Source organism: Salvelinus fontinalis, chromosome 16 (genome assembly GCF_029448725.1).
Source record: "Salvelinus fontinalis isolate EN_2023a chromosome 16, ASM2944872v1, whole genome shotgun sequence".
NCBI classification, from domain to species: Eukaryota; Metazoa; Chordata; class Actinopteri; order Salmoniformes; family Salmonidae; genus Salvelinus; species Salvelinus fontinalis.
In genome coordinates, this window is record NC_074680.1 from 31,825,039 (window position 1) to 31,836,319 (window position 11,281).

At 43.8% G+C, this 11,281-nt stretch overlaps 1 protein-coding gene across 2 annotated transcripts in view; it reads right to left on the reverse strand.

The window, feature by feature from the left end:
* Positions 1-10,845, reverse strand: part of LOC129813027 (rho-associated protein kinase 2-like) — a 55,362-nt gene extending 44,517 nt beyond the window's left edge. Inside the window, exon 1 of one of the 2 annotated variants that reach the window (XM_055865155.1) lies at positions 9,987-10,844. In XM_055865155.1, coding sequence (XP_055721130.1) covers positions 9,987-10,085 — 99 coding nt within the window. In that variant the 5' untranslated portion in view covers positions 10,086-10,844. Of the gene's footprint in view, positions 1-9,986 lie in introns of both variants that reach the window. The other variant, XM_055865154.1, reaches the window with a different exon arrangement.
* Positions 10,846-11,281: the final 436 nt, after the last annotated feature.

The following is an 11,281-nucleotide window of genomic DNA, read 5'->3' on the forward strand; positions in this document are numbered from 1 at the left end:
CGTAAAACACTTTTTTTTAAAGTCACACACTTCTTTGACAGTGTGAGGTGAACTAAAAAAGGACTGAGAAGCCCAGATGGGCACTTTCCTACATTTGACATTTGTGAGAAGCAGGCCAGGTACTTCAATGCGTGTGTGCTCTATCAACATTAACAGGACAGAGAAACCACACTCAATTACTCACGAAGCATGTAAATGGTATGAAATAAACCAAAACTTGTTTCTCACAAGTGTAGGTTTAAAACTCTGGCATATCGGCCAGGACCAGGCCTGATCAGCGTTGATTAGACTATAATTTTTTTTTTAAATCTGCATCAAATTCTACCATGCCAGGTTGGGGAGGATTAGCGCATTGTCCATTTGACACAACATTAGCGCATTATAGGCCTCAGAGCCAGAACAACCATGTTTCTTGCTATTGAATAATTAATGAATAGTCAGACACATTCAGCCTTTTTTAAAAGACAGATTTATATATTTACTAGCAAGCAATAAACACGTGCATTGTATAAAAAAGTCCACATTATTATATATTTTTTTTACAGAAGTGCCAAAGCTTATTTCGCTCTACACCCACCTCTAGCGGTTAGCTGCTTGAGCATCAACGGAAAGTTGGATAGAGATGTACAAAGTTTTTTTTATAGAGACTAAGTTAACCAGCCAATTGCTTAATCATTAGTAAAACACTCCCGCTATTAGGTAGAGTTTATTTACATTAAAATAAAGTTAATAATTTACAAAAATCTAAATTAATGTAGGCCTATTTAAAACGGTTTTGACGGTTATTTTATTTACATATCCGTCTTCATCCATTACCGTCAGTTACACGGTTATTCAATTACCATCACAGCCCTATCCCTGACCCAGTCTGTAATATCTATACGTTTAAAGCAAACCATAGAGTCCCTGTGCCCAAGAACACCAAGGCAACCTGTCTAAATGACAATCGCCCTGTAGCACTCACATCTGTAATAATGAAATGATTTTAAATGCTGGCTCAGCCACACCATCGTCCCAGACACCCTGGACCCACTCCAATTTGCATGCTGCCCCAACAGATCCACAGACAATGGCGCCGGAGGTGATGGCTGCCGTTTCACGGGCTCCTATCCAACGGTGCAATTTTGTGTTTTTTCGCATTGTGTGAAACGTATTTTGTACATAATGTTGCTGCTACCGTTACTTATGTCAGAAAATAGCTTCTAGGTATAAGAACAGCGATTACTCACATCGAACTGGATGAAGATTTTTTCTTTAGTGAGTTCGACGCAAAGAATATACTCTTTTCCCGAGACAAGGACCAAATCCCAGCCATTCGCGTGAAGACAGATGTACAGGGGGCGGAGATCGGGGTGGCTTGTGAGAATTTGTTGGCAAGTGTGTAACCCGCCTCAACCATCTGTTCTATTGGTCAACATGCAATCACTGGAGAATAAACTGGATAAGCTCCGTTTGCAACTATCCCAGCAACGGGACATTAAAAACTGTAATATCTTACGGTTCACCAAGTCGTGGCTGAACGACAACACAGATAATATACATTGGCAGGACAGAACAGCTATGCCCGGCAAGACAAGGGGTGGTTGTGTATGCATTTGTCAATAAGAGCTGGAGCGTGATGTCTAATATTAAGGAAGACTCGGGGTATTGCTCGTCTGAGGTAAGGTACCTCATAAGCTGTAGACCACACTATCTATATCTTTTGTAACCGTCTATTTATCACTAAGACCGCACTCAACGAGCTGTACAAGGTCATAATCAAACAAGAACATGTTCATCCGGAAGCAGCGCTCCTAGTGGCCGGGGACTTTAATGCAGAAAACTTCAATCTGTTTTACCAGCATGTCGCGTGCAACCAGAGGAAGTAAAACTCTAGAAAACTTTTGCTCCACACACAGAGACGCATACAAAGCTCTCCCTTGTCCTGCATTTGGCAAATCTGACCATAATTATATCCCCCTGATTCCTGCTTACAAGCAAAAACTAAAGCAGGAAGTACCAGTGACTCACTCAATACGGAAGTGGTCAGATGACCCGGATGCTACGCTACAGGACTGTTTTGCTAGCAGACGGGAATATGTTCCAGGATTCATCGAATGGCATTTAGGAGTATACCACCTCAGTCACCGGCTTCATCAATAAGTGCATTGACCCCCCAGTGACCTTACGTACATATCACAACCAGAAGCCATGGATTACAGGCAACATCCGCACCGAGCTAAAAGCTAGAGCTACAACTTTCAAGGAGCGGGACATTAATCCGGATGCTTATAAGAAATCCTGCTAAGCCCTCAGACAAACCATCAAACAGGCTTAGACACAATACAGGTCTAAGATTGAATCCTACTACACCGGCTCGGACGCTCATTGGATGTAGCAGGGCTTGCAAACTATTACGGACTACAAAGGGAAACTCAGCCACGAGCCTACCAGACGGGCTAAATGCCTTTTATGCTTGCTTCGAGGCAAGCAATACTGAAGCATGCATGAGAGCACCAGCTGTTCCGGACAACTGTGTGATCACACTCTCCGTAGCCGATGTGAGCAAGACCTTTAAACAGGTCAACAATCACAAGGCCGCGGGGCCAGACGGATTACCAGGATGTGTACTCAAAGCATGCGCGGACCAACTGGCACGTGTCTTGACACTGAGATTTTCAACCTCTCCCTGACCGAGACTGTAATACACGTTTCAAGCAGACCACCATAGTCCCTGTGACCAAGAAAGTGAACGGAACCTGCCTAAATGACTACCGCCCTGTAGCACTCACCTTGCTAGCATGAAGTGCTTTGAAAGGATGGTCATGGCTCATAACATCATCCCGGAATCCCCATTCCAATTAGCATACCGCCCCAACAGATCCATAGATGACGCAATCTCAATCCACACTGCCCTTCCCAACCTGGACAAAAGGAACACCTATGTGACAATGCTGTTCATTGACTACAGCTCAGTGTTCAACACCATAGTGCCCACAAAGCTCATTACTAAGCTAACGACCCTAGGTCTAAAGACTTCCCTTTGCAACTGAATCCAGGACTTCCTGACGGGCCGCCCCCAGGTGGTGAGGGTAGGCCACAACACATCTGCCACGCTGACTCTCAAGACGGGGGCCCCTCAGGGGTGTGTGCTTTGTCCCCTCCTGTGGTCACACATGACTCCAACACCATCATTTAGTTTGCTGATTACACAACGGTGGTTGGCCTGATCTCCGACAACAATGAGAGTCTAGAGGGAGGAGGTCAGAGGTGTAGTGCCCGGACAACAACCTCTGCCTGGCACTACAAGGGGATCTATCATGGTCCAAGCACACCAACAGTCGTGAAGAGTGCACGACAACGGCTTTGGCATGGGCCCTCAGATCCTCAAAACGTTCAATAGCTGCACCATCAAGAACACTGACTGGCTGCATCACCACTTTGTATGGCAACTACTTGGCATTCCACCGCAAGGTGCCTCAGAGGGTAGTGCGTAAGGCCCAGTAATTTACTGGGCCGGGCTCCCTGCCATCCGGAACCTTTATACCAGGCAGTGTCAGAGGAAGGCCCAAAATATTATCAAAGACTACAGCCACCCAAACCACAGACTTATCTCTGCTACCACATGGCAAGCGTAACCAATGCAGCAAGTCTGGAACCTGAACAGCTTCTACACCCAAGCCATCATACTTCTAAACAATACTGCTAAATAGCTAATCAAATGGCTACCCGGACTACCTGCATTGACTGTTTTTTTTCCACCAACTCCTGCACACACACACTGGACTCTACCCACACAAAAAAGTATGTGGACACCCATTCAAATTAGTGGACTCTATTAGCTATTTCAGGCACACTTGTTGACAGGTCTATAAAATCAAGCACAAAGCCATGCAATCGCTATAGACAAACATTGGCAGCGAATGCCCTTACTATTTAACAGCACATGGGGATCTCTCTCTTGATATTGTTGTAACAGTTAAGTTTTTTATGGCTGTGTGCAATGATCATGAAGTGTGCAACAAGTTGGCTACTTGCAGAGGATATCATATAGCTTCAAGTTGGGCCTATTAGAATATTTGATATTGGATTTAACATCTGGTCTCCCAGCAGCCCCATCACACTTCTGACACTAGCGTAGCGATTTGGGGGGCTAGTTCAACTGGGAATTGAACCTGTGACCATCAAGCCAACACCTTGTTACAACAATACGTTTCAACCCCTTGATGGGTTGCCACATCATTTTCCACCACTATGCTAGAAAGGCTAATGCTTCCTGATGTTTCACCCTGTAGTCAGCCAGGGGTAAAAAGACTGCTGCAACCTGATTAGCTGAACACAGGGCGCACCATCAGGAAGTAGCATTCCTAGGCTTTAGCCACTCTGGCATGATGGTGGAAAATTGTGTATCATAAAGAAAGTACACACATTTTCCCGTTTTTCCCCCAGCCGTCATTAAATCTAGTTAAGACGGAGGGGAGGACGGCTCATAATTTCTGGAATGGAGCTAATGAAAAACCATGGTGTTTGATACCATTCTACAAATTCCGCTCCAGCCATTACCACAAACCCATCCTCCCCAATTAAAGTGCCATCAACCTCCTGTGGTGGAGAGCCATAAAGTCCATTAGCAGCTGCTCAGGCTAGAGGTAGACATACTGTATGGCTTTCCTTCGATGTTGATATTGCTCCCAGTAATTATCAGCTATTGGTGGTGTTGTTTTGGTGCATTGTGTTTATGCGAATGCATGTAGCTGTGCAGGCCGATGTGAAACCCACATAGTTTGCTACATAAGGGGCATTACTGGGAAGGGGGACCCCTACTGGTGGGCTATTAAAGTGGGTAGTAGTTCACTGTGGGATAAGAGCCATAGTGTGGCGCTATAGACCCGCAGACGGCACCTACGGTAGACCTACATACACTAGATATACAAAAGTATGTGGACACCCCTTCAAATTACTGGATTCAGCTATTTAAGCCACACCCGTTTCTGACAGGTGTATAAAATCAAGCACGCAGCCATGCAACCTCCATTGATAAACATTGGCAGTAGAATGGCCTTACTGAAGAGCTCAGTGACATTCAATGTGGCACCATCATAGGATAGCACCTTTCCAACAAGTCAGTTCGTTACATTTCTGCCCTGCTAGAGCAGCCCTGATCAACTATAAGTGCTCTTATTGTGAAGTAGAAATGTCTAGGAGCAACAATGGCTCAGCCGCGAAGTTCCAAACTGCCTCTGGAAGCAAAGTCAGCACAATAACTGTTTGTCGGGAGCTTCATGAAACAGATTTCCCTGGCCAAACAGCCGCGCACACAAGCCTAAGATCACCATGCACAATGCCAAGCGTTGGCTGGAGTGGTGTAAAGCTCACAGCCATTGTAGGGCCGCACAGCCCTCCATGTGCTCACCAGAGGTAGCCTGACTGCCATTAGGTACCGAGATGAGATCCTCAGACCCCTTGTGAGACCATATGCTCACATTTGTGGCCTGCTGGAGGTCATTTTGCAGGGCTCTGGCAGTGCTCCTCCTTGCACAAAGGCGGAGGTAGCGGTCCTGCTGCTGGGTTGTTGCCCTCCTACGGCCTCCTCCACGTCTCCTGATGTACTGGCCTGTCTCCTGGTAGCGCCTCCATGCTCTGGACACTACGCTGACAGACACAGCAAACCTTCTTGCCACAGCTCGCATTGATGTGCCATCCTGGATGAGCTGCACTACCTGAGCCACTTGTGTGGGTTGTAGACTCCGTCTCATGCTACCACTAGAGTGAAAGCACCGCCAGCATTCAAAAGTGACCAAAACATCAGCCAGGAAGCATATTGCCTATAATTTCCACCTTTTATCTATTCCATTTGCACAACAGCATGTGAAATTTATTGTCAATCAGTGTTGCTTCCTAAGTGGACAGTTTGATTTCACAGAAGTGTGATTGACTTGGAGTTACATTGTGTTGTTTAAGTGTTCCCTTTATTTTTTGAGCAGTGTATATATATTTATTTATTTTAAATAAAATCGGCATCGGCTTTTTTTGTCCTCCAATAATCGGTATCGGAAAATCATAATCGGTCGACCTCTAGTCTCAATTGTCTCAAGGCTTCAAAATCCTTTAAACCAGTCTCCTCCCTTTTATTTACACTGATTGAAGTGGATATAACATCATTAAGGGATGATGGATTGACCAGGTGAATCCAGGTGAAAGCTGTGTCATGGAAAGAGCAGGTGTTCCTAATGTTTTGTGCACTCAGTATATGCCAATGTAATTCTTACTCTTTTTTTTTTATTCAGTGTATTTATTTCTCGTGTCACTATTTCAATTGATCTTCTCTTTAACTCTGCATTGTTGAAAAATGACCCTTAAGCATTTCACGGTTAGTCTATGAAGCATGAAACAAATAAAAACATTATTTGAACACCAAATGATGAAATTTCTCATGGAAGAATGGTGCCATATCCCTCCAAAAGAATTCCAGACAATTGTAAAATATATGCCAAGATACATTGAAGTTGTTCTGGCCAAACGCCCTATTAAGACACTTTATGTTGGCGTTTCCTTTTTTTGGGCAGTTACCTGTACATAGAGTGCAAAGCAAGAAGAGTACAGGATGAAAAACGTTTACAGTAAACGAGGACATAAAATGGTCCAGGCATTGTTCTGCTGAGGCAATTAGTCTTATCCAGGATAATTACAGTGCATTCAGAAAGTATTCAGACCCCTTCCCCTTCTGTTATGTTCAAGCCTTATTCTAAAATGGATGAATATACATCCCTCAATTTACACAACACCCAATAATGACAAAGCAAAAACAGGTTTAGACTTTTTAAATTAAAAAAAAAATGTATTGAAAATAAAAAGCAGAAAACCTTATTTACATAAGTATTCAGACCCTTTAATATGAGACTTGAGCTCAGGTGCATCCTGTTTCCAATGATCATCCTTGAGATGTTTCTACAACTTGATTGCAGTCCACCTGTGGCAAATTCAATTGATTGGACATGATTTGGAAAGGCACACCTGTCTAGATAAGGTCCTGCAGTTGACAGTGCATGTCAGAGCAAAAACCAAGCCATGAGATGGAAGGAATTGTCCGTAGAGCTCAGAGACAGGATTGTGTCGGGGCACAGATCTGGGGAAGGGTACCAAAAAATGATGCTGCATTGAAGGTCCAACATAGTGGCCTTCATCCTTATTAAATGGACGAAGTTTGGAACCACCAAGACTCTTCCTAGAGCTGGCCGCTTGGCCAAACTGAGCAATGGGGGGAGAAGGGCCTTGGTCAGGGAGGTGACCAAGAACCCGATGGCCACTCTGAAAGACCCTCTGTGTAGATGGGAAAACTTTCCACAAGGACAACCATCTCTGCAGCACTCTACCAATCAGGCCTTTATGGTAGAGTGATCAGATGGAAGCCACTCCTCAGTAAAAAGCACATGACAGCCCGCTTGGAGTTTGCCAAAAGGCACCTAAAGGACTCTCCGACCATGAGAAACAAGATTCTCTGGTCTGATGAAACCAAATTTGAACTCTTTGGCCTGAATACCAAGCGTCACGTCTGGAGGAACCCAGGTTCTCAGACTGGGGTCAAGGTTCACCTTCCAACAGGACAACGGCCCTAAGCACACAGCTCAGACAACGCAGGAGTGGCCTCGGGACAAGTCTCTGAATGTCCTTGAGTGGACCAGCTAGAGCCCGGACTTGAACCCGACCGAACATCTCTGAGACCTGCAAATAGCTGTGCAGCGACACTTCCCATCCAACCTGACAGCGCTTGAGGATCTGCAGAGAAGAATGGGAGAAACTCCCCAAATACAGGTGTGCCAAACTAGCGTCATACCCAAGAAGTCTCGCTGCCAAAGGTGCTTCAACAAAGTACTGAGTAAAGGTTCTAAATACCTATGTAAATGTGATATCAGTTTATTTTTAATACATTTGCAAAAATTGCTAAAAACTTGTTTTTGCTTTTCATTATGGGGTATTGTGTGTAGATTGATGAGAAAAAACAATTGAATCAATTTTAGAATAAGGCTAATGTAACAAAATGTCAAAAGTGAAGGGGTCTGAATACTTTTAGAATGCACTGTATATGTAAGAAGCTTTTATAGGTGTTAATGGATGTCGATTACTGTGTTCATAATTCACCATTAGGCAAAGCTTTTAAAGAGAAAAATGGAGGGGATGCCGGGGGTCTGAATGTGTGCTGCTGGTCAGAACATGTAGAAACAGGTCTGAATATGTGCTGCTGGTCAGAACATGTAGAAACAGGTCTGAATATGTGCTGCTGGTCAGAACATGTAGAAACAGGTCTGAATATGTGCTGCTGGTCAGAACATGTAGAAACAGGTCTGAATATGTGCTGCTGGTCAGAACATGTAGAAACAGGTCTGAATATGTGCTGCTGGTCAGAACATGTAGAAACAGGTCTGAATATGTGCTGCTGGTCAGAACATGTAGAAACAGGTCTGAATATGTGCTGCTGGTCAGAACATGTAGAAACAGGTCTGAATATGTGCTGCTGGTCAGAACATGTAGAAACAGGTCTGAATATGTGCTGCTGGTCAGAGCATGTAGAAACAGGTCTGAATATGTGCTGCTGGTCAGAGCATGTAGAAACAGTCTGACTGCATCAATGCAATGCCTGATGCTTGTCCTCTCTGCCTTCTTCATAGCATGCGATAACAGAGAGCGAGGCACTAAAAATGGCTTGGGAGGCGAGAGGGCTAGAGGATCCAGCCTGTTCAAACCCACGCACTCTTCCCACTCAACTTCAGTCTAGAACAGTCATCTAGCTTTGATATCCACCTCCTACTCATTCCCAGGAAATAAACAGCTGAGGATTCAGTCACTGCATATAAACTATATTCATTCTGCACTTTTAAACAGATTTTAACTGGCACTGTAGAAGTTTAATTCAGGTTCAGAAACTGCTTGACATAGCCTCTATTGTAACTGCAGGAAAATCCACTGCTAGGCCTTCAATTCAGTTCTGAAAAATGTCTGAGGGAGATTTAGATGGAAATACTTACATTTGTAAATGATGAGTGTTTAGGATGTAGGTGTGGCTATTTCAGTCTGGAACAACTATTATCACAATAAGTTTATGCGGAATGTTTTCAGGCCTATTAATTAACAGATGACAGTCCTCTCGACATTCCACAGCAGTGAGTATGCCTGTCTGGGTAAATGCTCCTCAATCGTTTACTTGTTATTATCCTCTTAAACAGTTGGCTGAGGTCTACAACCCAGTCCTCTCTTTGGCAGCTACTACAACGCATCTGTCTGTATAAGAGACAAGCGCGCATGTGGCATGCCGTTGGTAGTGGTACCCGTCTGGTGCATATCCCATATAGTAGCCCAATCCCTTGCCAAGTGGAAGATCGCTCAAGGATTTGAACGGAATAAATGTTTCCATAGAAGTAACCTACAACGATATACACCTTTTCCACTATTCCCTATAATCTTCAAACAGACAGTTAAAGGCTACGGCTATAGTTAAAGTATGTTGTCTGCTGCATCAAATGCTCTCATATGTCACTAGAAAACTAAGGGCGTAATTATTTTCTATGACTGTCCTTATACCCTTACATAGGCTTATGTAGCAACTATTATCGTAACTTTACCGGGAGTAATTCATTATAGGCCTCGTCTGCATGTTATCTGAATAGCCGGGCAATTACTATTAGCATATTGGCTCGGCTACACATTGTCATAGAAGGATACACATGGTGCGGTTATCGGTGCTAAAATGTAGGCTAGCGATAATGTGCAAATACAGTTTGTTAATCTAAAAGATATAGTGCAATAGGCCTATAATATCTCAAGTGAATGCTGTTGACCTGCAAAGGCTTTGTGGAAATTCGGTTACAATGTATTATCCGAACATCAAAATGTCTACATATCTTGGTTAAAGGTGTAAGACGTCTCCTTATTGCTATGTATTTTGTCGGTTGCTTCAAAATGCGAAAACATGGGACCTATTAATAATTAATAAAATATTTAAGCAGACTTACCAGTAAACTTTCTAAGTTTATCGCAGATCTTGGATCTTTGATCATGGCCTCCAGCTTTTTCAACCGGTTTTCCATCCTTCTCTCTGCACCAAGCGACATCTTTGCGATTGATTAATGCCCGTTTCGTTTACATATAAGACGAGCCTTATGAGAAGTCTTAAGAGTTTACATGAGAAAAAATATTTTTGTTCTTGAGCAATCGCGGTGGGCCTGGCAGCCTCCGACTCACCGCCCTCTGAAATCGCTTCGGAATTACAGTGTCCACAGTGAAGGGGAAAACATAATCCACCGTGAAGGGAGAAGCGCCGCTCCTCAAACTTGCGAATTAGTTAGGAGATGTCGTTAAACGCAAATGAAGGTAAAAACGTATGGTAACATATTCAATATAAATGTTCTCTACGGTCCACATGGCGATTAAGTTAACATTTTTAGAAGATTCAGCAACAGGGCGTTTTCTTTGACCCCCCTCCCCTTCTCTTTTTGGGCGCTCCGAAATGCTTTGCTTCAATTTCAAAAATATGTTTCTAAAACAGTCCGCAGTGTTTAAAATCCAACCTTAGAAACTCTCAAATGACATGGATTTTGTGACTGCCTCACAGTCATAGGCAAATGTACAGGGTAAGAATGGCGTTCTCCAAAATAGCTTGCGTGATGAATCGTTACACTTTCTATGATCAGTTCTTCTCCCATGCACTACATGGGTATTTATCCCTGCATGCCCAAAAACAAAGGTTTGTCTGAATGGCTAACTGCAGTTAGCCACCGTGGATTCCTCGTACACTACATACTCCACTTCCAGAGCTAGATCTCTCTCCTCCCTCTTCTGATATCAACATGCAAACACAGCCGCCTCATTTACCCATAAGTCTCCTCTTGTCTATATAGCCTGCTGTTCAACGTGGGAAGCTGCATGATGAACCATAGGAAGGCCAATGTGATGAAAGCTCTCCTAAAGTTTTACAAATACGTTATTCACACTGAGTAATGATTCATCTGATTGATACATTATTTCCACTATTTAACAGCACATAGGTATCTATCTCTTGATATTGTTGGGACTTGAACCTGCGACCCTACAACTGTCCATGTGACTATCACGCTAACACCTTGTTTCAACAATAGGTTTGAACCTCTTGATGGGTTGCCACATCGTTTCCCACCACTATGCTAGAATGGGTAATGCCTAGGAATGCTATACTTCCTGTGTTTCGCCCCGTGTTCAGCCAGGGGTAAACAACAGACTGCTGCAACCTGATTGGCTGAACGCAGGGCGCAACATCAGGAAGTAGCATTCG